This window comes from Bombyx mori, chromosome 3 (assembly GCF_030269925.1).
Source record: "Bombyx mori chromosome 3, ASM3026992v2".
Classification (NCBI taxonomy): Eukaryota; Metazoa; Arthropoda; class Insecta; order Lepidoptera; family Bombycidae; genus Bombyx; species Bombyx mori.
In genome coordinates, this window is record NC_085109.1 from 5,515,463 (window position 1) to 5,543,218 (window position 27,756).

Genomic DNA, 27,756 nt, shown 5'->3' on the forward strand with positions numbered 1-27,756 from the left:
CCTAACGTGTGTAGGTGAGCTCACGGGGCTCAAAAAGTGTTCCTAACACGTACCCTAGCAGTGCTTCGCAGAATCTACCACCGGATCGAAAACGCGACCCACTGAGAATGTTTATGATACACAAAGCGTTACATCTGTTAACCCGTGAACACCTGAAAATGTAACTTCAATTCAGTAGGGATTTTTAAAGCTTCATATTATATATCAGACTATCACATCAGCCGCTAATAAAACACCCATAATTTTGTATGAAAATTAAAATTTATTAGTCAACATTCTTAACGTCTCATATAAAGTAATTAATATTTAACTTGGCAGTAAAACATAGTTCGGTAATCGATGGGATGTATGATTCGATTCCTTATTTTAGTCATCGAACACAATCTTAATATAATATCACACAAAGAAGAACCGTATCGATGTTACAAAACAGAAAGTTTTTATTTCGTTCAAATTAAAAGGTACACAAAAAAAAAGAAAGCAATTTTTACGCAAATATGCAATCAATCTAACAAAAAAAACGCGTATTGATTTCACAATCAAACTTTTTTGATTATCGTTTCGTGTTAACCAGAATAACACTCATTTAGATAACGATAATCGATTTCAATCATAGTTTAAATCGCATCCTTATTTCACACGGATCATCATACATACAATCGAATGATTGATTGCAATCGAGTTTATCAATCGAATCGAGCGTTTTCGTAACAAAATCAATAAATGCTTAACAATAACTTAACGATTAAGCCTCAACACTTAGAACTAGTTTATTGAACACTGACTTCAGAGCGAGGGCAAATTTAGTGAAACTTCGATGAATGCGTTTAGGCAAACAGAAAATTTCTTGTTCACTTAAATTAAAACTAAATTTAATATTTTACAAAGTAGTTAATGACTGAGATGATGAGCATTTTGTTTTTTGTATAATCTCACCATTATTTCGCAACATTTTTACGTTTGCGCTATCAATGCCGCCATTTTTATTATAAACAAACGCATCTCTTCATAATTATGTATCTGACGTCTACCAATCAACGAATTCCACTACTATTCGTATCAAATGCTCATATATACTGTTAGTGGACGCATTGTAAGCCCGCACTAGTCAGTCCCAACATTTATTTCTGACTCAGTAAAAGCTACCATAGTAAAATTATATAGGTTCCCACAGATACAATTGATAGGCCATTTTAATGTGAAATCTACTATGACTCTAAGAATGAAGAGTGTTTGGAAGCCACAATAAAAGACAGACATATTAAATGGCAGGTATGTTAGTCATATCTACCAACAGTAACAAAATTTGTCTAACACTTCGAGACGAGAGATATCTGAAATCAAAATTTCTACGCCTCGTACTGTCCTCTGATTAAGTAAGTTGTAGAAACCAATATCTCATGTCCCATCGTTAGATCTTTTCCTGTGGCCACTGTGGATCCTAGCCACACGCGATTTAGTGGTGGGCAAATATTAATAATAACCGGTAATAAACATTTTAATAGCACTACAAACACCACAACGATAACTTAATTTTAAGTTTATCACAGTGCTAACGTTTACCCTGCTACTAATTGTACAACTTAGTATTATAAAAATATTTTTCAAGTTTTCACGAAAATTAAGCATCGGTGGCGTTTAGGGTCACTTTAAAACGCACTATACTACTGCTGCTACTACTACTACTACTACTACTTCTAAACGGCCGATGTAGAGAATATCATGCAATTAATTATTAGTTCAACTAACGACCGTTATATACGGACGTTTTTTTTTCTTTTTATGCTGATAGCGTTGAGAGGCTATTTCAGCTTTGCCTTGACGTGTAGGTGAGCTCACGGCGCTCAAACCGGGACTGTTGCTAACACTGGCCCTAGCAAGAGCAGTGCTTCGCAAAATCTGCCACCGGATCGGAAACGCGACCCAGTGAGAAGATCCGGCGAGAAACTGTGGGTTGTGTCTGTGGGTTAATTTACTCGTCGAGCCCTTTGTCGCAAGCGACGGGTTCGGCAAGGACGGCGACCGGTGCTTGAGGTACCTAAAAGCACCGTTAACGGATCGGGAGGATCCGTAATGACGTGATACGGACGTACAAGCGGTGTTCGATTTCGAAATATTTACACAATCTTAAAGAACCGCAGACAGTGCGAGTTATTGCTGCTCAAAACTACACATCGGACACCTAACGAATAATCGTTTTTTTTTTTTTATTAATCATATTTTTATGAAAAATCTTCTTTTTCTCCATCTTATCCTACTAGGTGGGGTCGGCACAGCTAATTATTCTCTTCTATCAGCCGTCATCTCAACACTCACTCCTCTCTCTCTCATATCGTCATTCACACACTCCATCCATGTCTTCTTCGGTCGACCTCTTCCCCCTCTACCTTGCACTACCATTTCCATACATCTCCTATTATTATGAAAAATGTCCATGAAAAATGTAAAGTACTCGAACCGTCGAAAAGAACATTATGATAATGAAAACAAACATGATATTATGGAGCCTCTGGGTCTGCGGAGGGACTTCGGTTCCCTCTGTATTTTGTACCGTATGTTCCATGGGGAGTGCTCTGAGGAATTGTTCGAGATGATACCAGCATCTCGTTTTTACCATCGCACCGCCCGCCACCGGAGTAGAGTTCATCCATACTACCTGGAGCCACTGCGGTCATCCACAGTGCGTTTCCAGAGATCTTTTTTGCCACGTACCATCCGGCTATGGAATGAGCTCCCCTCCACGGTGTTTCCCGAGCGCTATGACATGTCCTTCTTCAAACGAGGCTTGTGGAGAGTATTAAGCGGTAGGCAGCGGCTTGGCTCTGCCCCTGGCATTGCTGAAGTCCATGGGCGACGGTAACCACTCACCATCAGGTGGGCCGTATGCCCGTCTGCCTACAAAGGCAATAAAAAAAAAAAAAAAAAAAAAAAAAAATTAAGCTGTAAGAAAATAATTTCTATTAGATCTACGACCCGTGAAAACCGAAGGATATATACTACATAGGTACATAATTGAGAAAATTATTTTATGTTCATATCACTCGAATAAACCTTTCCATTTTTGAATTGACATCGACTTTTCAGCCTCCAAAATCAATCAAATACCGTCACGCCATTATTTAATGATAATAATAGCAGGGAACACATCACACGCGGTCATCTAACTAGCTAGCTAGGATTCCCTGTGCTATGGGAACCAGAGATTGTCATACATCCTTATATACCTTTAAATATATACAGACATATAGATATTAAACACCCAGACAAAGAGCAAACAAAACCGTTCATCACACGAATGTTGGCCCGATAGGGGAATCGAACCCACGAAACTCGGCCGAGGAATTTGAGGCGATAAGTACTTCAACACAATAAATTCTCCGAAATTTAAAACAAATAAAGAATACCGACTTCAACGAAATAAAATTACAATATCATCAATGTAGCAGTCGAAGTCAATTAAATAGGCATCGTTAAGGATAACTCAAAAACTACCGCTCAGATCTTAATAAAACTTAAATAGGAACCTATGATAAGCACCAAACCTTTCAAAAAAAGAATCATCAAAATCGGTTCACATAGAAAAAAGTTCTGAGGTAGCACGCAAAAAATAGATAAGTCGAATTGAAAAACTTCACGCGTTTTTTTTAAGTCGGTTAAAAGCCGCGTTTACTGAATTTTCTTCACAACTACTTCAGTCGTCGACTACAATCAGGTACAATAACAGCATGTTTAACTTTTATACATAAAGATAACAAGGAAGGAATAAAAAATGTGTGCGTGTACTAGTGTACACACGTAAGAAGTGAAACTTCTTTATGGCCTTATTTTTCGAAAAATGATCTACATGCAACTTTCTAGAAATTGGTTAAATAAAGTTAAATTAGATAAAGTTTAAACAAAAGGATTTTATTATCATAGACATGAATACAAAAAAGTTAAATTAGATAAAGTTTAAACAAAAGGATTTTATTATCATAGACATGAATACAAAAAAGATGGCGCGTAACGGAAAAATGTGACGCGTAACCGAAAAATGTGACGGTAAATTTTTTTCCAACGCCGATAAGGAAGTTTCACTTCAAAAAAAATACTGAATCAGTGCAAAAAACGAACTATAAACTATGTATTAAGATTTTTGAAAGAGATTCCTTATGTAACGCTGTATGTTATTAATTGCAGTTTAAGAAGTGGGACATACGCGCATGCGCAGAGGTCGTGAATCTGCGGCCCGCTTCAACGATTCAAGGGACCCGCAGCCTAATCCTAGACCTATTTTGTACCTTTCCAATACGAGAGAGCGCATACCTGAAAGACTACGGTTACAAATGGCCAAGGAAACCAGTGATGTCACATAGCAAAACTAACCTACAACTAAACCAATATTTCTAATTACAATTTGAAGCAGGATTACGTGGGGCTGAAGAAACACATCATCATTCATCATTCTCCTGCCCTTCTCCCAGTCACCTGGGGTCGGCGCAACATGTTTTTTCCTTCCATACTCTTCTATCATATACCATTTCTTCTTTCACGCAATCCATAATTAATCCATAATGAAGAAACACCATAATTTGTAATTCAAATGTAATGGAAATGAGTAGTACGCGTTCAAAGTCATTTCGGGGAGCATATTATGGATTAATACAGTAGGGATGAATTTCGTTTCCCTTAAAACGTCTTCCGGTAAAAATAATATGTGGGATCATCTCGTACAATTATTTAAGGAGTGATATGATCTTAAGAGCCCAGAGATGGAGACAGTGCACGACGCCGAAGATGGATATGTATTATGAAAAAGAAAGTCTTCTAACGGGAAGAATAAATCCGGCGATTTCCTCCGCACACTAATAAGTATTTTTTTACTTTTTTTATTACTTTGTTTACAATGCCGCAAATTATGTAGATACATAAATAGATGTTAAATGCCCAGACAAAGAAACATGCACTGTTTGAAACACGTATGTTTGCCTGCAGTGCGAGTCGAATTCACGACTCTCGATCCAAAAATCAAGGGGCGCGGGGAAAGCAGGCGTATAGAACATATTCCAAATGGAAACTACTTAAGTTTAAAAGATATATAATTATCTTCAAACATACAATTCGATCGATTAGTTCATCGTTAAAGGTCGTATCCGTGAAATTTTCTGCAGTGATAACTTGTTATGGGAAGTAAAGCGCATCGTTACGTAACGCGTTACGGCGCCAGTCTATCTAGCTTCCCTTTCTCTCATGCATTACGGCAGCGGTGCTGAGAACGTATGTAACTCCTAATTATTGATATATATCTTTCAATTTATGTTACTTTCCTTACCTATATTTTGCACATATCAAATGATAATGTAAGTAAAAATCTAAGCTTTTCTCAAGTTAAACAATTCCAATATTAAATAGTAATTTAAGTTATCACTTCACACTTCTGTCGGTGCATCCCGAGACGCACATGTTTTTTTTTTTAATTGACTCACGCAATTCTTTCCATATCTCTGTTCTTTCTCGTTTCAATAAATGCCTCAAGTATACCTGTTAGGGATTTCATTTTCTTTGGTCGATCCAAAGCGTCGGAGGTCGACCTTATTAGGACAGTACGCGACCGAGCCAAGTTCCTACTCGGTCGACTGTCCCATGATTTACAAGCGAAGTAAATTATCCCTTCATAACAAGGTGACACTCTACAAAACTTGCAAACGTTCCGTCATGACCTATGCAAGTGTAGCGTTCGCTCACGCGCCCGTACATTACATTACATACATACATTAACTCTCTCCAGGTCATCCAATCCCGTTTCTGCCGGATAGCCGTCAGAACAACGTGGTATATGAGGAATGTAGATCTTCACGACGACCTAAATCTAAAACCGATACGAAAGTACAAATCTTATGGAAGCATCAGAACGCTACTTTTAAAAAGCGACGCGACTCAATACCCTCTTATCGTGGCTATCGCTAATTACTTATCCGACCCAAGCGACGGGACAAAGCAAAGCTGCCGTCATCCAAAATATGTCTGGTCGGATACACCGGATCCACTATCGGTGCTTTTAAGCTTCTCAAGCACCGGTCATCGTCCTCGTCGAACTGGTCGATTAGAATTCGACATACGAACTAGACCATTGACACAACCCACTGAAATTCTCACCGGATCTTCTCAATGAGCCATAATTCCGATCCGGTGTTATTCAGCGAAGCATTGCTCTCGCTAGGGCTAGTGATAGCAATTCTCGCAGATTGCGCCCATGAGCTCACCTATTAGTCCACTTGAAGTTGGAATAGCCCCTTAGGCTAACAACGATTAGGTAAAGAACAAAAGTCGAAGATCGACCGTGAAGATCTCCCGTCATTTCACCTAACAAAATAAAATTCCTAGTTTATATATTTACGTGATTCATAATATCAATACTAAAGTAATCACGAAATTGCAAACGATATCATAGGATATGATTGGTCCCGAAAAATTATAACCATAAATGATTAATGTTTTCGTTTATATTCGACGACATGAGGAATTAATTTTAATTAGTATAATGGAAAGTGTGTGTTTTGTAATTAATAATAACAATGTGCAAATAAATAATGTGATAAAGAGGAAATTAGCGGCGTAATGGAAGACAAACAATTGGCTTTGCGAGAGGGAGACGCAACAATTCGCATCTAACAACGAATATTGTTAACTCTGTGAGGAGAAACTAGACTAGAATACCCTATTTCAGAATAAAAATAGATAATAGCTTAATATTTTATCGGACATTTGATTAATTTTACAACACTTTACGGTACAGGCATTTAATATGAAACTACTTTTTGCTATTTTTCAATACGTTTGTCCAATAGTGCTAAATACCCGGAATGTCTTGTAACCTTGAAATAACTTGACTTTGTTAATACTCTACTAGACTCCTAGTTTCAGAATACTGATAAGAGATGTCGCTACACGAACATAAAGTACCTACCCAGTTTCGTTGTACTACAACAGGGATTCTTAAACGGGTCCATGTCGACGATGACGTAACCTATTTTTTTTTAATTATAAACTATTTTGTATCAATATGAAAAAAACTAAAGTTAGGATTTTTAAAGAAATATCATTTTCAGAGGTATGTAACTTGTCTATTATTTGGGAATCCCCGTGCTAAACTAAATTTGTTGAAAAAAAAAAAGAAAAAACTACAAACAGAACAGCTTATCGAGTAAAACGTCAGACGGCTGCGCGTGCACGTACTGTCCACTAGATACGACAGTTAGGATTTTTAAAGAAATATAATTTTCAGAGGTAAGTATCTTGTCTATTATTTGGGAATCCCCGTGTTAAACTAACTTAGTTGAGAAAAAAAAAACTACAAAAAGAACAGCTTATCGACTAAAACGTCAAGACGGCCGCGCGTGCACGCACTGTCCCACTAGATACGATAGTCAGGATTTTTAAAGAAATATAATTTTCAGAGGTAAGTATCTTGTCTATTATTTGGGAATCCCCGTGTTAAACTAACTTAGTTGAGAAAAAAAAAACTACAAAAAGAACAGCTTATCGACTAAAACGTCAAGACGGCCGCGCGTGCACGCACTGTCCCACTAGATACGATAGTCAGGATTTTTAAAGAAATATAATTTTCAGAGGTAAGTATCTTGTCTATTATTTGGGAATCCCCGTGCTAAACTAACTTAGTTGAGAAAAAAAAACTACAAAAAGAACAGCTTATCGACTAAAACGTCAAGACGGCTGCGCGTGCACGCACTGTCCCACTAGATACGACAGTCAGGATTTTTAAAGAAATATAATTTTCAGAGGTAAGTATCTTGTCTATTATTTGGGAATCCCCGTGTTAAACTAACTTAGTTGAGAAAAAAAAAACTACAAAAAGAACAGCTTATCGACTAAAACGTCAAGACGGCCGCGCGTGCACGCACTGTCCCACTAGATACGATAGTCAGGATTTTTAAAGAAATATAATTTTCAGAGGTAAGTATCTTGTCTATTATTTGGGAATCCCCGTGCTAAACTAACTTAGTTGAGAAAAAAAAACTACAAAAAGAACAGCTTATCGACTAAAACGTCAAGACGGCTGCGCGTGCACGCACTGTCCCACTAGATACGACAGTTAGGATTTTTAAAGAAATATCATTTTCAGAGGTATCTATCTTGTCTATTATTTTGGGAATCCCCGTGCTAAACTAACTTAGATGAGAAAAAAAAAACTACAAAAAGAACAGCTTATCGACTAAAACGTCAGACGGCTGCGCGTGCACGCACTGTCCCACTAGATACGAGAGTTTGTGCGCATACTGACAGGGCGCCGGAACGCGCACGGTCCCCGGCCAGTTGTAGTACAAGTGACACATCTTGTACGTCAAACGCTGACACTGGTCCGGGGTGATCCCGCTGTCGTCGTAGACCACCACGTAATGGGTCGGGGTGACAGTGCCCTGGGTCACTTTCTGCGAGACGATCAGGAAATCGTACCTGGAATCGAACGAATACGACTTAGATTATTTTTTAACTTTTATTTGTCTACTAGCGACCCGCCCTCTCTTCGCTTCGGAAACTGTGATTTATTATTGATTTCTCCACTATTTAATGGATGTTATTATACATATAAACATTCCTCTTCATTCACTCTATTTATTAAAAACTAGCGACCCGCCCTCGCTTCGCTTCGGAAACATTAAAACACACATGAAACCAAAAACAAAAAAATAAAAAAATAAAATAAAAAAGTAGCCTATGTTCATCAGGGACAATGTCGGCTTCTAATGGAAAAAGAATTTTTCAAATCGGTCCAGTAGTTTCGGAGCCTATTCGAAACAAACAAACAAACAAATCTTTCCTCTTTATAATATTAGTATAGAAAACGCATCAAAATCCGTTGCGTAGTTTTAAAGATTAAAGCATACATAGGGACAGATATAGGGACAGAGAAAGCGACTTTGTTTTATACTATGTAGTGATATCGTCGCTGTCAAACCAAAATCTGCTATGTGCAAAAACTCTATTTTGAATTAACGAGTAAAAACATTTTCGTATAAAAATTTATATGAAGGTGAATTTTTAAGAACTATATCAAATGAAAGCTATAGATAAATATTAAAGCTATAGACACATAGCAGTATTTTTTATACGGTAGATGGGGCTGTGAACTACACGTAAAAATTAAAAAGTAAAAATCTCAAAAAGTGCATATAGCAGATTTTGGTTTGACAACGACGATATATTAATGAATCAAAAACTTTTTACCCCTTTTTAAGAAAATTGCGAGGACGGAGGAGTATGAGATTTACCACACTTATAGAATATATATAGAAGGAGTGCAGAATGCTAACATTTTTGAAAATTATACACAAAAAATATGTACATACATTAAATCAATAAAAAAAAACATTAACCACACTACCATGTATTTGACACAAGACATATATACACTGTGTTTTTTTGTCAAACTTTTGCTATTGTTTAAGGTCTGTGGTCAAATTGAGAATATAATAATATAGTTTGTCTTTAATATTATTTGTCCTCGAGTGTAACCTTGGCAATACCTGTGATTAGAAATATAACAGTCTTTGACAATAGAACCATGACATTTGATGAGACGAAATGAAAATGAGGTTGGTAAGAGAGTGTTGACTATGAATGTGTAAGGAAATAAAGCGGTAGACCTAAGAAGAAATGGATGGATTGCGTGAAAGACGATATGTGTAAGAGGGGAGTGAGCGAAGAAATACATATATGATAGAGGAGTCATCATCATTTCATCATTCTCCTGCCCTTCTCTCAGTCACCTGGGGTCGGCACAACAGGTTTTTTTCTTCCATACTCATCTATCATATAAGAAGAGTATGGAAGTAGTAAACATGTTGCACTGACCCCAGGTGACTGGGAGAAGGGAAGGAGAATGATGAATTAGCATGAAGTGTAATAAACAAAATGAATAATAAAACTGACCAGTCCCGTCTCGTTATACAGTGATCGACCACGGTCCCGGGGTTCGGATTGTCGTAGCCGTCTCTCGACTTCAGGAAGATCCTAGTGTTGATACGTTTTTGTACGACAACATAGGTCAGGGTAGGCTGGTAATTCGATCCCAATATCGTGAAGCAAATCTTCATTTGAGGTATCTCGTATTGCTGCAATAACTTCAGCTGCCCGTCGCCTACACCGTCTCTGTTGAAGAATCATTGTAAAAATCTATGGAATTCAATCGAATACATTAGTTTACCGCTGTTTTTGCAAACAAACTGCAAATGTAGAAGTTGAGACACCAATAGGTATTGGTCCTTGTAAGACAACCGGGGAAATTCACTTTGTGGTTGTCAATGTATTTCTACAAAATATTCACTTATCATAACATGCCAGCCTTCTTCATTTCCCCTTCAAAATAAGTTTTTCTATAAACCATAAAGCATTGTTTTATATTAGAAATATGCAGGATTGTTTGTACACTGTACTTTATACCCTTATTTACTTTGCGAACATATAATTCCAGTGAATCACCACAGCAATTATACTCAAACTACAGTTTCTTCAGTAAGTATTACCGAGTCAATGACTGGCCCTGAAACGATTACCTGTATATGATGATCCTGTCCGGAAGCTGTCCGTTTGATCTCAAATAATGAGTTAACGCATCAACGAGACAACATTTCAAGCCATCAACTATTTCTTGACCCTTCTCTTGGAAGATCACTTTCGAATACCAAAGCGTCATGCTTTGATTATAGGATGCTACAAAACCTGTAATAATAAAAAATTACAAGTTTTGAAACAAATAAATGAAGTTTTTTGTTTTTATTCTAGTTTTAATGAGGCTTCGATCACCTTAAGTGACTGCCAGCCTTGTAAGATAGCACAGACATTTTTATAGAGAACAAAAAAACGATATAAAAGAATTGCTCAGCTCGATAGGTTCAGCCAACCAGCAGTTCATCTGATCGCCACAGACACTTACTGTGCCCATATATCTGGATCTCAGGTCTGCGTTCTTGTCACATTCCAACATCACCAGATGAAACTTAAAGTATATCAATACTGAGTACTTCAAATTTATAAATATACAACCCTTACTCGCCCTCTTCGCTGGGCATTTAAAATTAACATTATTATTTATTGTCATTATTATTAGGGAGTCCAACACTCATATAAATATTAGCCTATCCATTAAGTACATGTATTTTCTAGATGGATACCGAGTTTCAAGTTAATCGGATGGACGGTTCAGTAGTTATAACGGAACATCCGTAAAAACCACCGTAGATTTATATACATATTAGTATAGATAACTCAGTTTTCAGAAGGACAGCTTAGCGTTTATAGTGCACTCACTGCAAACGCTCCGGTTCCTCCTGGATGGGTCGTGATACGAATCGATGCCAACAATCATTGCGCTCTTAAACGGTATGCTGATGCTCCAAAGCGTGCCGCCCAGTTTGCAATTCAACTGAAGCAAAATCTTCTGAGTGATCGATCTGATCTTGTTCGTGTTCATTAACGTACGTGCATTTATAACCTGTTGAAAATAATTTTATTTTATTAATCTTTTAATAAAAAAAAAATATTACTGGTGGTAGGACCTTTTGTGAGTCCGCGTGGGTAGGTACCACCACCCTGCCTATTTCTACCGTGAAGCGATAATGCGTTTCGTTTTGAAGGGTGGGGCAGCCGTTGTAACTATACTTGAGATCTTAGAACTTATATAACAGGGTGAGTGGCGCATTTGCGTTGTAGATGGGCTCCAGTGACCGCTTAAAACCAGGTGAGCTGTGAGCTCGTCCAAACATCTAAGCAATAAAAAAAAAAAAAAAAAATACAAGAATATGATACTCAAAAATCTATTTCTACTGGGATCTAGAAAAAAGTGTTGCCAGCATTACCTGTGAAGGCACGGGGTTGTCAGCACAACAAACTTTCTTAATGGCCGCGTATCTGTCGTCTCTCTTCGTAGAACATATTGCAACGACTAATTGTACAGACGACGTTATGCACTTCTTCAATGCCAGTACGTACGTATCTGTTCTATCATTGGCGAGGGGTACCAATTCAGCGTCAGAAACCATAATACCCATTGGTCGACAATTTCGTTTGAGTGTACTAAGAAAGTCCTGTGAATCAATACAAAAAAATGACTTCAAAAGTAGTATATTTAAAAAATTATTTAAACAATTCGGCTTAGACTGACAAAAGTGTGTTTAATGTTGTTATGACTCAAACCAGAAAAGAAACAAAAACCGGTTAATCTATTTATTATAACTAGTAGTCCCACTGTAGTTGAAATTATAAGTTTGGACATTATTACGGTTCTATTATATTTATATTATCTCTATTATACTTCTGTTATCACAGATTTCGCCAAGACTACCATATGGACAAATTACATTAAAGACAAACAATATTAATCTATTCTCAATTTGACCAGACTTTCAAAATAAACACAGTATATGTGTTGTGTCAAATACATGATAGTGTGAGTAATGTTTTTTTTATTGATTTAATATAATATTATTAAAACATAATTTAAAAAAATATTAGCACTATGCACTCTTTCTCTATATTCTCTATAAGTGTGGGAAATTTCATACTCCTCCGTCCGCGCAATTTTCGTAAAAAGGGGTACAAAGTTTTTGCTTCACATATTAATATATAGATAGTTGTGTGTTCGAGTTTCCTCTAACTTCGATATGAAAAACAGACAGCAGTCTAGCTTACCTGGGGTTTTTTTTAAAAAAAAAAAAAACATATATAGATTTAGAAATCTGTAAAGGCAATTGCATACATTTGCATGCATGCAATAATGCATACATTTCAATATCTTTTTCTAATATTGGTCAAGCAATTTTCTTCATTTTAACATGCTTTTATTAGGTCGACCTGTATCCATCAATCTAACATAACAGAATCTTTTGTATTTCAAATGGATTTACATAGCTAAGAACAAGTAGTTCCAACATTGCCTACCAATATTTCAATTCACTCACCATAGCAACCTGCTTATCCCTCTGAGTGAACAACAGAACCCATCTCATGATATCCACAGCTTGCATCACACTGTGTTTAGTCACCTCAGAGTTCCACTCTGCATTCGGTTTACCGGGAACTCTAACATTGTCTCCAAAATACAGTGTCTCTGGTGGCAGGGTACGAGCTGTTAGGTTCACAGTTTCCGGTGCTATACTGAGACCCCAACCCGCTAGACGACTCTTGGCAGTTTCGTTTTTCATTACACTTTCTATGTACTAAGGTTTAATAAAAAAAACATACTATTAAATAATCTCACTTGGTAGGTAGGGATAGGTTTTTTAAAATAGAAACCTCTATTAAGATAGAAACCTCTAATAACATCCTCTTATAAAAGTAAAAGAAGACATGAGTGGATGAAGGGGTTAAGTACAATTTTTAAGATATTTGAGTTTTTGCATTGAAATTTGAATTTTGCAATGAAGGTGTAGGTGTTATGTGCCTATAAACCATTTTAAACATTAAACTCTGGGATTAAAGACTATTTTTTTAAAATTGCATGTGATTAAGGAGTTATTGACAAATTGTATCATATCCCCTTCATCCACTCATGTCTTCAATTATATTATATTACAACTAAATGCAGCCACAATACTTTTTGTACTTTTAAATATCTAAATAACAATTTTTCCATTAAGACTGAATTAACCCAATCAAATATGTTCGTAGATTTTTTTTTTTTTGATTCTTTTTAAAAGTCAATCAATTTAAGATATCAAGATAATACCTTCTTAAAAGCGGCATGGCGCTGATTTGGAGTGATCCTCGTGTAAGTAGCTACATCTTTCATTAATCTAAAGTTACTGCGTTGATCATCTGTTAAACCAGTCAATTGACATAACTCCGGAATGAGGCATATCATGAAATCTGTTGGAGTGTCTGATCCGGGCATACGTTTTGTGTCTCTGTAAAATTATCACAAATCGATGATTACTTTACTTCATTTTGGTTTAACTAATTGTGATTTGACTTAAAGATTAGCGAATGTCTAAATGGGCCGAAAATTCAAAAAAAAAACTACCTTGAAATGAGTAAGGGTTGATCCCAGTCCATTATCTCGATACCATAATTCTTCTTATAATAATCTATAAAACTAATCTGTACAGTTTCGCCTTTCTCTGTTTTCTCAAATGTTGATCTCGGACTCATTTTATCGTCAATTGTATCAACTCTGAAAAAATGATTAATCAATGATATTTATAAAAATTGAATTGCTGTTCGTTAGTCTCGCTAAAACTCGAGAATGTTATGTCTGTGCATCTACATAAATCAAAATAAATGCCTTGAACGCTTCCTCATCATTTTGACTAAGCCAACAACTCACCTAAACAATTTCTTGTTATAAGTAGTCATAACAGAGGCTCCTATTAGTATATCTGTCATCTTACGTTTCCAATTAGCTCCTTCAGTTTGCACAACCTCTTTGATCAGAGAGAGAACGGTTTGCGTTCGTAATACACGATGAGTCGAATCTAATGTTAACATCAGACCGCCTTCGTATTCGTCTACTGCTGTTACGTATCTAAAATAAAATGATTATTTTTTGTATCATTAATTAAATTAGATTTTTTTCAACCTCTATTCCACCTTTTTCATATCGATGGGTGATTGTTTAAGTGTTATTGTTTGGAGGGTGGTATTAGTTTAAGCGACATTTTTGAAACTTTACAGGAGAGTCATTTGAAGTTTAAAATTTAGAAAAAATATCAGAACAAAAAATGTAGAGAAAAATATCTTAACAAATAACCTCAAAAAACTTAATTGAAGTTTAATTAAAACATCGAATTGTTGATACTAATACCAAATAAAATGTGCCTTTTATTACAAAGATAAGTGTCGTGTATTAAGCGAAATGTCGCGTAAACCAAACAGCCTTTTACCCCTTGATAATAATTAAATAAATAAGAAATTTTCCAAATAGAAAAAATAAATTCGAACACACTAATATTTTAATCCAAACAAATTTGCAATGAAAAATATAGTTCTCGCATTGATCAAATTAGAAAATGCTTAAAACACATAGCTAAACAGAAAGAAAATCTTTAGGGAATGGATGGTAAGCAATGACTCTTTTAAGATGTTTCGGTAAGCATTTTGAAAGTTTCAATTTCTTTTATAAAATTTAATTGTTTCACATCAAAATGTGAATTTTGCCTTCGTGAAATATACGTAATATTTTATTATTATTTATCATATAAAATTAGTAATCGATTACCCAGGCCAAACTTCTAATTTATGCTGAGGTATCTGTATGGCTGCGTGCTCATTGTAATGTTGGCGTCCGAAGCGAATCAATTTCAAATCCTTCATTATACATTTGAACATCACATTGTATATGTGAATCATTTCGCTCAAACGACGTGTGCGACGAAATATAATCTAGATGAAAAGAGAAATTAATCAAATTTAATAATGATTTTATAACACTGCTATCTCGAAGCCACGCCACATAAGTATCTAATTCATCATAATGCAATACATGATAATAATTTACGAAATACATCATTTTATCTATTTTATTTACTATATTATAATTTATATAAAAAATAAAAGAATTAAGTGAACTATCTACTGATATTTCAGACTATTTGTCATTCAAAACAACCAAAGAATGAACAGTTTTTTAGTATAGTTTTGGTGTTAACTAAAATTTCATGGCAGTGTGGAATATTTTCATATGTGTTTATAACCATGTGAGAGCATTCCCCTTTTTTTATTATTGCCCTTGTAGGCAGACAAACATACGGCCCACCTGATAGTGAGTGGTTACCGTCGCCCATGTACCTAAACCCTTCAGCAATGCCAGGGGCAGAGCCAAGCCGCTGCCTACATTATTTATATCAATGTAATAAACATTACAATAATTGCATTTATCTAAAACAGTTACAGATGTCTAAAATAATGAGAGTAATAGCAAACATCAAAAAAAGTAAATTAACCCTTTTCACTCGAGTGATGATTGCAAGAATCATCACCATTTTGTTTGGTGTGGAAATTAAATGCACAATGTTGCAAACTATAATATAAATATTTATGTTATTTTATTTGATGATTGATATTTTTGTTTTTAATATCTGTTCTTGTTGTTTGTAATTAAATCATATGGTGAGCGATACTTCACTCACCTCTCGAGTGCAAAGGATTGATCTATAAATACTTACAGAAACGTTTACTTTGCTTTGGTCATATGGGTTAGTAGATACTAAATTACGGACTGCATCGGGCAGTTCGTGTGGCACGTAGAGGGTGGTACCATCGAATGTTTTCTCCTTAAAGTGTTCAATGTGCTCTGTAAAAAAGACGAGAATATTCAATTTCTCTGCAATAACTTCTTCAGTTTTATTTTTTAATTTCCCAGACGGGCGAACGAGCTCACAGTCCGCCGGTTTGTAAGCAATTACTCATAGATATTATAGATCACTATAGGAGCTCATAGATATTAACAACATGAATGCCACCACCCATCATGAAACATTTTTTTTATTGCCTTTGTAATAAAATTAGGACTAAGCCTCAACTACATAATATAAGATTGTCCCACTGTTGAGTACTGTAAATATTTAAAATGAATCTTTCCCAATGGTAAAATTTTTAAACATTTTGTCTGTTATTGCATATAGCTTCGTTGTTTGTGGGATAAAGAAAAAACAATATTTTTATTCATTAATTAATTTTGCTCAATGTAAGGAGATTTTAGACAACCTAAAACAGATAATATAATTACCGTTGAGCAATTTGAATCGCAAATGTTTATAGTCTTGATCTGGTTCAAACTTCACTTCATACTCAAAAACAATGTTCTCTTTGAAATTGAGATAAATGTAGTTACAAGTCACTTCTATAGGCACACCTGTTTCACCTTTCTTTACGACTGGAGGAGTGTCTTTCACCTCCCTCTGGAAAATATGGTTTTTTTAATTACTGCTTACAATTTTTTTTTATTGCTTAGATAGGTGGACGAGCTCACAGCCCACCTGGTGTTAAGTGGTTACTGGAACCCATAGACATCCACAACGTAAATGCGCCACCCACCTTGAGATATAAGTTCTAAGGTCTCAAGTAAAGTTACAACAGCTACCCCACCCTTCAAACCGAAACGCATTACTGCTTCACGGCAGAAATAGGCAGGGTGGTGGTACCCACTCGCGCGGACTCACAAGAGGTCCTACCACCAGTAAAAGCTAACAAGCTAAATGAAATAAAGTATATAATTTTAATAACAAAAATCATGTCTTAACTTGTTTTCAAAAAAATAAGGATAGATTTTTGTATTTAGAGCATTTAGTTTATCAGTGAATTATGCTTACGAAATATTTGTTCTTGGCAACTGAAGATGTCTGTGCTGAAACTGAAGTTTCAGACATTTTTTCAGTCAAATCTTTAATATCGCTTTGTGCACTGCTCGTTACTTGACTGCTTGCTACTTGACTGCTTGCTTTTTGACTGGCTTGCCTGAAATAATAAATTGCGATTTTTCTACAATAAAAAACACTCACTAAATATATACATTACAATTCAGTTTTACAGGGAGTTATATTCTAGATGTTTTTTTTTAAGGGCAATTCCTAATTTTTTGGTTATTCAACAATAGAATTTGATTAAAAGCTTACAAATATTTATGTGACATATACATATTATTATGATAAATAATGCATATTGTACTGCAAATTCGGGGCTTGCGAGATAAAGTGCCCGGTACATTCTAGAGATGCGACTGTGCTGGTATTCAAATCCCAGAGATAGGTATCATTTTTCCTGATGAAATCCATAAATAGTAAACGTGCACAAATAACTTCCACCAAGGAATGACATTATGTAATAAGAATCAAACCCACAAAAATTATAATTTCGTAATTACTGATGATAGAACGTTTTTTGAGCTTTCACAGTTGGTTACCACCACCCTGCCTATTTCTACCGTGAAACAGTACTGCGGTCCAATTTAAAGGGTGGGGCAGTTATTGAACTATAAACTGAGTCTTAGTAGTTAGATGAGTGTCGGCATTTGCGTTGTTGATATCTATAGGCTCCAGTGACCATATAATACCAGGTGGGACATGAGCTTGACGGCGAATCTCAGCAAGGCATCAGGTATTGAAAGATTAAGGTTTAACTTTTGAGATTATTACTTTCATAAGACTATTGAAATAACTACAGAATGTTTATTGGTTTTTCAATACAATCATTATAATTTGACACTATGCTATTAATTTCATTTTTAATAGTAAGAATTGATAGGTATGGTGCGTAATTATTAACATAAATACATACATATACCAAGGCATATTTGTGATTTTAATGTTTTTTTTTTTAAATAATATTTATGATATAAAAATGTACTAATTAAACTCACAAGCTCTGAAGCAATTTGAATCCACGTCCAGTTCCAGCTGTTGGTGCAGAAGTTGATGAAGGTGGCACAAAAATTGCTGAAATAAGGAAATGATAATTAGTTCACTTTCATATCCCATACCCTCATGGATGAAATTGAGACGGCTTGTATTTGGAAAAAAATACATATTTGACTAGATGTAGATCACTCATCTAGTGAATTGAACACTTGGACATGAGATAGGAGTTAATTACATAGACTGTCTAGCGACAAAAAAAAAAGTATCTTCACATCATGTCTGGATAGGTAATTTTCTAACTCTTATTTCATGTTTGGTAATGCTAACAAGTGTGTTATTTTATTTATTTATATAATATATTTTGTACACACAGCTGTTAGGAGGAAAACGACAATAAGGATACAGAGTACAAGGGCACTACTTATTTCATATTGAAATCTCTTCCAGTAGGCCCGCAAAAGGAAAGAAGAATTAGGAACACAAACCTAGTGCATACAGTAAACATTACATATAATAATATATACATATTACAAGATACAAAACAATTTATATACATAAAAATACACACACACACACACATATATATATATATATATATTACTACAAAGGATGCTGTGAGTACTTAATTGAAATTTCCGTTATATACCTGGAGTTGTGGAGCCTGGTTTCTGCTGCATTTTAGCCAGCATCAATGCTGCTGCGCGTCCTCTACCGCCTATACTCACTCCTGACTAAAAATATGTTAAGTATCTTTTTATTTTTTATTAACGCTAATAATTGGAGCATATTGTTAGCAACAAATCAAAGTTGATTACAATCATTAATAGTTTTTCTATAAACTATATAAAAATAAAAATATCACAGGACTAAAATTTTATCAGAAAGAGAGAACATATAAAAATGGAAAACAGATATGACTATTCCTGTTGAGTTCAAACTTTGACCATATATATATAGAATTGAAGCTAATGAGTTTGTCCCTATTAGAAGACATTATTTTTCAGTGAATATATTGAATTCTTTAATGAAATTTACTTAACCATATTTTTAGAGAATCACACATAAAGAGCATTTAATTGATAACTTTTCAGTAAAGATTTCAATTCAATCATAACCCTGACAGAGCATTTTAAAGTAATTTCTTATTCACTGCAGTCAGAGCTGTATATAAGAAATTACTTTTAAAAAAGCACATAAATTATTACTACTTACAGTACTAGGAGTTGCACTTGCAATGGTACTTGGAGCTGTACTCTGTTCTGGTGTACTTTCAGGAGACTGACTCTCAGATTGTGAGGGAGAGTCCATCATTTGTGACTTCTTCAGTGCCTGTAAAAGGGCTAAGCTTCGCCCCCGGCCTTTGCCTGGGTCTGCCATCACTAACAATCTCCAATAGCTACAAATAAATCATAGCATTAAACAAATATCTCAATAATTGTTCATTATTAAAATTATTAAACAGCTTGCTTCGTTTTTAATGTTATTGATATTGTTTTATAAGTATGGTTATGTTAAATATTGTAAAAGTATACAATATTATTTGTGTACGCTTTCCAATTGATAAAATACAAAATGTCATGTGGAATACATCTTGTTATGTTGGGTAGTTATACGCAATTTAATTCACTTATTGCAATCCATTGTTTAGGTTAAAACGTTATTTGTTATTGTTTTAATTGAAAAAATCAGCGGAGACATTTAGAAAACGTATTTTACTTTGCAACTAACCCACTAATGTTTTACGCTAAATAAGCGATTTCTAAGTTCGACTAAGGGCGCGCAATCATTCAGAGTATTTTTGAATATTAAAATAACTTGAAGGCTTATATTTCTATACACCTACAGCTTTTAAAGTATACCTACCAGGATCACCTAAAAATACGGCTAGCAGTCGTATCTGAATGTGGTAAAATTATTTAAATATCGATGAAGAAATGTTTGAAACTTCTTGGTTGCTAATAATATTTCATCTTGCGTGAAGTTGTTAGTTGTTTGACATTTTTTATTTAATTCGTCAAGTGGACAGGCAAAGGGTTATATTAAATATTAAATAGTTTTGACCATAGAAAGTTATTCATGTTTGTGATTTTAAATAGATCTTCTGTAGCAGGACCAAAATCATTACAACTTTAACTAATTATATTAATTATTATTTATTTAATACTATATAGCTGAAGAATTTATGTTTGGTTATAATGTTTGGTTGAACGCGCTAATCTCAGTAACTACTGATCCGATTTGAAAAATTCTTTCAGTGTTAGATAGCCCATTTATTGAGGAAGGCTAAGACCAATACAAGGAGAACACTAAAAAAGAATGTTTCAAAATCGGCGTTTTTTTTCCTTTTGAGAGCTTCCGCTGCGTGTCCTGCGGAAACGGTTAAAGTTTAGCTAAATTAATGTAATGTTGTGTAAGTTGTGTTCCCCCTTAAAAGTTCTAAGACAAAAGAACGCTCGTTCAAGTTTCCTTAGGAGCTGCCATCGAGAAAATGAAGAAAAGGGAATAATATAACTTAATATCACATTACGTATCATATCCATGCAACCAAAGGATCGAATAGGTTTATTGACGGTTAAACACTACCACACCCTTACTGCGATCTGTCGAAATTATCGTCCTAACTTTAGCTAATTTTATGTCTTAGCTATACAATTTTTAGGGAGACCCAAAACATAACGTGACGTACGCGAAGTTTTGTAAATTGCATTATTTTGTTAATTTAGGGTTTCTTCGGGCTTAACCGTGTAATAAAAGTGGTTTAATAACTGTTTATCACGTGTAAAAGTACTTAATTGTGGGAAAATGAAACAGTCGCTGGTTCCATGTGTTTTTTCAAAATGTCCAGCAAAGCCTTTGTAAGTAGCCACTATTTTATTGAGATTTTATTTTATCCTATATCATCTCTTACATATAACTTCATCCCTATTAATGTCTCAAATTCAATAACTTTCTTTCATTTCGTTCCAAATAATTTTTCATAAAACAGCACAAATAAAAGAAGTCTGTATGGTGCGATACTTTCGCCTTTCCAGTTGAAAAAATGAAGCTACTGCTATCTTGAATTTGACAAAGCATGTGTTGACTGTTGTTGACAATTGATAATTTCATCTTAAAATTTTATTTGTGATTTCACCAATTACTTAAATTCAAACACATTAACCATACTTGATTAATTTAAATAATTGATAATTAAAGGCAGATTTTATTTTAAAAAATTTCACTTGTCAACGTATTTTAATTACTATATTTCTTACTCTTACCAATTTACTTTGAAACAATAACATTAATATTGAATCGTTGCTGATAACAGTTTGATAACTTCAAATTACTTAAACAATTGAAACTATGCTACGAACGCCACTACGCTTTTTAAAAAGTAGTAAACAGTGCAACCGTGTACTATTCGCATCAACTTTACAAAGGTGAAATAAAAAAGTTATGCAATTGTACATAAATCATTAACTCCTTAATGTTTAATTAGCAGCGTTTATTATTTAAAAAGAAAACAGTTAACAATCCAAAGGAAATGTAGTCTAGACTGAAACTGTGTCTTATCTTTCAGGCAGACAAGAAAGTACCATGGACTATCAGGTATTTTAAAGTCTGACATTCCACAAAAGAGTCCAGCTCTTTTTGCATGCTTCCGTACCATGTTCATACAAACTCAAGACACACCAAATCCAAATAGCTTGAAGTTTTTACCTGGTACTAAAGTTCTGGAGCCGGGTCAAACTTTGGACTTTCCTAATATTGGAGCTGCACACTGCAGTCCACTTGGTAAGTCATTATTGTGTATTTCAATATAGGATGGTTACACACCAGTATATCTTACTGGTGGTATGACATCTTGTGAGTCCGCACGGGTAGGTACCACCACCCTGCCTATTTCTGCCATGAAGCAGTAACGCGTTTCGGTTTGAAGGCTGAGGCAGCCGTTGTAACTATACTGAGACCTTAGAACTCATATCTCAAGGATGTTGGTGACATTTACTTTGTACATGTCTAAGGGCTTTGGTAATCACTTAACACCAGGTGGGCTGTGAGCTCGTCCACCCATCTAAGCAATAAATAAAAAAGGCCTAAACTGAAAAGTGAAAAGTTTGCTAGTGACAATAAGTTTGAAATCTATGCTCAAATATGTGTTTTGTGCTAAAAGTTTCATCAAGAATACACTGAATAATTCTTAAGATTATCTTGGCCTTTTTGCCAAATCATCAATTGGCTTTAAAGAATGCAACAACATAAATTTATTGAAAATAAAAGTAAAAAGTTTCTGGGGTAAATAAAAACTGACTCACTAGCAAACATTTAAAGTAGAGCTTTGCAAATTTTATATATAATTTCTTAACACCTCATTTGAAGTGAACTGTATGTTCATATGCAATAAGAATTTTCTTTTACCCTACATATTATTATATATATTCTAGCTCTCAAATCATATAGGTGAATTTAAGATAAAGCCAGGTGTAGAGAAAAAAATAATCACTAGTGAAGCAAACTAGATAAATGGAATAATTTCATTTTGGGACTTAAAATGTAATACTTCTTATGGAACATAATAGTCTCAATTATAGGGCTGTGGCTCTATCTAGAACCCTGGATACTGAAATTTAGCCTTAAGAATGTTACTCCTAATGAGGTTCTTATTACAGTACTTTTTTTTATCTTATACTATAAAAACGAAACCACTACTTCTAAATACAAAAGACACTTAGCACCACATTATAGAAGAGACTAGTGAAAACTTTGAAATTTTGTTTCAGCCAAAATGTTATTCCGCATTGATGGAGTGAAAGCAGTCTTCTTTGGACCAGAATTCATTACTGTAACAAAACAGGACGATGATGTTGATTGGAAGCTATTAAAACCTGAAATATTTGGTACAATAATGGATTTCTTTGCCAGCGGACTGCCTGTGGTAACAGATGCTAAACCTTCGGGTGATACTCGTAAGTACTTTCATTCAAGTTGTTTTAAAAACAAAATGTAATTTTAATTCATGAAACTGCCCAATACTATATGTATAATTTTGTAGAATTCAAAATGCCTTGCCTTCCTCTTTATAAGTTGAAGCCTTCTATCCATTTTGTAAGGAATAAATGTACTGCATTTGTTTTAATGTTCAATATACTGCAGTGTAATTGATTTCAGAAGGTTGCTTGTTTATGTCTATGTTCTCCAGTTAGTAACCACACACTCACCTGTTGTTGATCTTAAATTCTTCACCAGTGGAAACCAAAAATAATTCAGAAGGATAATATCAAAAGCTGTCCAAACACTGACACTTTTTTTTTTATTTCCATTGAAGGCAAGCAAGTTTATAGCCACTTATAGGAATATGCGTAAGCAATGTCAGGGCTAAATACTCCAACAAAGTCCTGAGGCTAAATCGAATTGAACTAGTCTTACATCAGAAAATAAATACAGTTATCAGAAAATAAATACAGAAATAGATATTGGGAGAAACAAGAAAGTGTGTAGGCTTATAAAGAAAGTTTTCACCCTTAAAAAGAATATTCTAAAATGACCCAACAGCCTAACTCTTAATTTTAAGTGTATTTATTACTCATCTACAAACAAATAAAGCAGAATCCATCCAGTTATTTAATGGTAATGTCACTTGTGTATCATCACTACATAGTATAAAACAGTCGCTTTCTCTGACCCCATATCCCTATGTATCCTTAAATCTTTAAAACTACGCAACGGATTTTGATGCGGTTTTTTTAATAGATAGAGTGATTGAAGAGGAAGGTTTATATGTATAATAACATCCATTAAATAGTGGAAAAATCAATAATAAATTACAGTTTCCGAAGCGAAACGAGGGCGGGTCGCTAGTATATAAGTAAACAAGACCTATTATAATTGTTATTATTTAGAATAATATAATTAAATGTCTACTAAATATGTAGGTAGGTAATAATTTTGGGGGAATGTTACATACAAATATGATTAATTAAATAAAATGAAATAAAATAAAAGGAAACTGACATTGAAGTAACCACATTAAAGCATGAGATAGAAGTCTTTATAGGAATGTAATACAGATACCACAATCTTCATACCAGAACACAAATATTTTGCAGCACAAATATTCAGGATGATGATGGCGATGTAAGATGTATGTAGAAGTATTTACGTCTATGTATCTGGGCAGACAAGTCAAGCGAAACAGTACCAAGAATTAGGCAAATAAAAAATTCAAAAAGTACCATGTACTATTTTGTTTCACTTACTTTTTGCTTTATTTGTATATATTTCTAATTAACAGAGATAAATGAAGATGATGATGAAATAGTTCAAATGATAAAAGAATTGCTGGACACAAGGATTCGTCCTACTGTACAAGAAGATGGTGGCGATGTACTGTTTGTTGATTTTAAAGATGGAATCCTGAGGCTAAAGATGCAAGGATCGTGCTCTTCTTGTCCAAGCTCTATTGTAACTTTAAAAAATGGGGTAAGGATCAGTTTTCACTATTTATTAATTGACAATAATAATAAAAAATTATAAAAAAGTCTACTAGTTCGCCTTATATGTATAATAGCTGGCCCGGCAAATGTTGTTTTGCCCTATAAATTATTGCTAGGAAAGATAAATAACCTAGATATCGAATTTATTGTACTACAATTATAATATTTGATTGCCATATTTGCAACCTTATTGCGGATCTGTGCATAGAATAAAAAAAATAAAAGTCGGGATGGAAAAATAGGGGTTGATCGTATAAGAGTTAAAATTGAGAGTAATATGATTTTTTTTATTTTAAGTCATGACAAAAAGAAATTCTTGCCAAAAAAATTAAAGTTTATAATTAACAAATAAAAAATAAGGGTTGATAGTAGAGGGGTGAAAATTTAGGGTTGTATGTATTTTTGTATGCTGTATCATAAAAAAATAAAAACAAAAAAATTTGTCTAAAAAAAAAAGAAAATTTTGTCGTGGTCCACCCTTAACATTTAGGGGGATGAAAAATAGATGTTGTCCGCTTCTCCACCCTGGCTGATATACACGCTAAGATTCACGAAAATCCGTGCCGAGCCGTTTTGGAGGAGTTCAATCACGTACACCGTGACACGAGAATTTTATATATTAGATATAAGCCGTCATCTCAACACTCACTCCTCTCTCTCACTCTCTCTCTCTCTCTCTCTCTCTCTCTCTCTCTCTCTCTCTCTCTCTCTCTCTCTCTCTCTCTCTCTCTCTCTCTCTCTTCTTCCACTTTGCATTACCATTTCCATACATCTTCTAGTCCCCGTCCATCCTTCCTCATATGATCGATAAACTTGGAATAATCCATAAAGCATCACACATTCCGGTTTAAAGGCCTTGAGAACTTAGTACAATACTAATACTGACACTTAGTCCTTAATCCATCTCAAGGAGGGTGGTGTCAATCACGTTGTTGGCTTTGAACTCCTCAGCACCAGTTGGGGCGTGATATCATTGACATTACTATACAATAATAAAATTTTAAAAAATCATGCGTTGTTTGTACTGTTATAAAAACCTTTAGTGTCAACTGTGTAAACTTCAAACAGATATTTTTATTACTAGATTAAAAGAATTAAAGTTTTTAAGAGAATTTACGTGAATTACAGGTACAGAATATGATGCAGTTTTACATACCAGAAGTTTTGGCTGTCGAACAAATAGACGATGAAGGCGAAAAGCTAAGCGAAAAAATCTTCCGGGAATTCGAGCAAAGTAAAGCCAAGGATGCAAACAAAGATACATAAATGTGTTATTTAAATTTTAATGTAATTAGATTTAAGTGTTTGTGATCGTTTTTAGTTCAATAAATTTTGTAATTAAAATGTTTTTGTATGTTGTTTGATATTTCTCTGTTGTGACTTAGAGAAGACATTATCACTTCAATAGGTCGTATTTAGCGCGTATGGGTAGCGTTTTCCTGTCTTTTTTTTTGCGAAGCAGTCGCGCGTTTCAATGTATTGTCGGACAGCTATTACCAAAACTTCAAACCCATGTAAATAAACGGGCATTTAGGTTGTGATATCTTGATAAGTACTTAACAACAGGTAACCCTTGAACTTATCAGCCTGTCTGAGTACTAAACACGCGGCAGTCTTCTACGGCCTAACTTGGCAACACATCTTGTCTAATACGTGTAATGGTTTCGAAAATGAAAACATAAATAATACGCATAATATTTAAGAAATTAGCATTCGAACGCCATTAAACTTTTATGATGATTGAAATAAAAGATGAAACTAAATTTTATTGCACGTTTAATATCGAGAAATACTTATTTGAGTATCGACACAGTTGAATTAAGAATATATTCCGTCAAGGGAATGAAAATTACAAATCTGGTATTAACATTAACATCGTTCTATTACGAAAACATTAAACAATTATTAATTAAACTATACAAAAAAATTATTAAATACGAATTGACTCAGACACTAGTTTTTTCTTTTTCATAACGTTAAATTACTCATAATTTGCTTAAGTACATTTTAGTTTATGATTAAAATTCGAACATATGAAATAAATTGATTACAAAGACGATTTTATGAACCTTAACTAGCTTATAAATAGATATATGTTCCTTGTTCGTAACAATACAATGGCAGTGTTCTATATAAATCTAATAGAATGAAACGACATAATAATCTGACTTTAGAATAATAATTAAAAAGAAATAGCTTCTAAATTTACGAGCTTGATTTGCTCGCTAATACAAAATAATGATAAATTAATACATTCATTTCACTTTTCATTTGGGAGTTTTTTGTGAATGCTTTGATTTGCGGAGAGTGAAGTGAGTTTAAGTGAGTCTTTAATTAAGATTAGTTCAATAAAATAATGTTAGCCGAATAAATTTTTGGCCTCCAACAAGTTTTGGTACTGATTTGATATTCGATTTTCGCGAGTCGTAGGCTTAATTGCAAGTACTTTTACGGTTGAATCCGAGGTTTCGGATATTTTACAGTTTTGTGGTCACGTCTGTAAACGAGGTAAATGAACGAGTACGTACTCTCAAATTCTACATCTAATAATTCTACAATAACTCCCAGTGAAATTCTATATAGTTGAGGATGGAACAAAAATTATCAAGGCTTACACCTGCAAACGCAGCAGGACGGAAATAGGAACCAGTCCATGAAGATACCGGCGCAGTCGTCTGACGGATCGTAGGCGAGCAGCCGGTGCCATTTGTATTTTTGCTCGCAACCGCAGTCTCTGTTGCAACGGCCGGTCGTGGTTTTGCTGCAAAAAAGGTTTTTGTTGAGTCGAAATATATTTTAAAAAAGACGTGTGGGCAACAACCTACGGTCATTCGGTAACGTGCGAACTTATTGTGGTACACTTCATTCACGGTTGTTTGCTTAAGAGTTAGTGTATTGTGCAAACCAACGCTCTGAGATCGTGGTCAATCAAT

At 34.5% G+C, this 27,756-nt stretch overlaps 3 protein-coding genes and 1 long non-coding RNA gene across 5 annotated transcripts in view; 1 reads left to right on the top strand and 3 right to left on the bottom strand.

Moving 5' to 3' along the window:
* Positions 1-242: 242 nt before the first annotated feature.
* Positions 243-20,355, bottom strand: Ago3 (argonaute 3). Of its 2 annotated transcripts, XM_012695095.4 has the most exons (17): positions 20,211-20,355; positions 19,560-19,743; positions 18,994-19,078; positions 18,350-18,425; positions 17,304-17,448; positions 16,721-16,892; positions 16,158-16,285; positions 15,212-15,375; positions 14,321-14,518; positions 14,018-14,167; positions 13,724-13,901; positions 12,957-13,214; positions 11,856-12,083; positions 11,308-11,491; positions 10,554-10,719; positions 9,931-10,149; positions 243-8,454 (listed from the first exon to the last, which is right to left on the bottom strand). In XM_012695095.4, exons 2-17 carry the CDS (start codon positions 19,722-19,724, stop codon positions 8,190-8,192), a joined length of 2,781 nt encoding a protein of 926 aa, XP_012550549.1. In that variant the 5' UTR covers positions 19,725-19,743; positions 20,211-20,355; the 3' UTR covers positions 243-8,189. The 2 variants fall into 2 exon arrangements, with proteins under 2 accessions (XP_012550549.1, NP_001098067.2); NM_001104597.2 differs by lacking the exon at positions 20,211-20,355 and having other exon boundaries at positions 8,190-8,454; positions 19,560-19,724.
* LOC134201184 (uncharacterized) overlaps positions 243-27,756 on the bottom strand; it is a 69,327-nt gene continuing 41,813 nt past the window's right edge. Inside the window, exon 2 of the long non-coding RNA XR_009976394.1 lies at positions 243-4,467. This is a non-coding gene — a long non-coding RNA (uncharacterized LOC134201184). The remainder of the gene's footprint in view (positions 4,468-27,756) is intronic.
* Positions 21,378-26,171, top strand: LOC101743701 (NFU1 iron-sulfur cluster scaffold homolog, mitochondrial). Its single transcript, XM_004931759.4, has 5 exons — positions 21,378-21,769; positions 21,910-22,124; positions 23,111-23,296; positions 24,622-24,809; positions 25,952-26,171. The coding sequence occupies exons 1-5, from the start codon at positions 21,693-21,695 to the stop codon at positions 26,087-26,089; spliced, it is 804 nt and encodes a 267-aa protein (XP_004931816.1). The 5' UTR covers positions 21,378-21,692; the 3' UTR covers positions 26,090-26,171.
* The window catches only part of LOC101743559 (protein spaetzle 3), a 49,076-nt gene continuing 47,902 nt past the window's right edge, over positions 26,583-27,756 (bottom strand). The window contains exon 7 of the mRNA XM_012695233.3: positions 26,583-27,584. Within this exon, the coding sequence (XP_012550687.1) occupies positions 27,428-27,584 (157 nt within the window). The 3' untranslated portion in view covers positions 26,583-27,427. The remainder of the gene's footprint in view (positions 27,585-27,756) is intronic.

Excerpts from the sequence above, each read along its gene's own strand:
- LOC101743701 (XM_004931759.4), top strand. The coding sequence starts at position 21,693 with ATGCTACGAACGCCACTACGCTTTTTAAAAAGTAGTAAACAGTGCAAC. Across the intron at positions 23,297-24,621 it reads TAAACCTTCGGGTGATACTC|AGATAAATGAAGATGATGAT; the intron begins GTAAGTACTTTC and ends TCTAATTAACAG. Across the intron at positions 24,810-25,951 it reads TTGTAACTTTAAAAAATGGG|GTACAGAATATGATGCAGTT; the intron begins GTAAGGATCAGT and ends CGTGAATTACAG.
- Ago3 (XM_012695095.4), bottom strand. The coding sequence starts at position 19,724 with ATGGCAGACCCAGGCAAAGGCCGGGGGCGAAGCTTAGCCCTTTTACAG. Across the intron at positions 19,079-19,559 it reads CAAGTGCAACTCCTAGTACT|TCAGGAGTGAGTATAGGCGG; the intron begins GTAAGTAGTAAT and ends ACATATTTTTAG. Across the intron at positions 16,286-16,720 it reads GCGATTCAAATTGCTCAACG|AGCACATTGAACACTTTAAG; the intron begins GTAATTATATTA and ends TCTTTTTTACAG.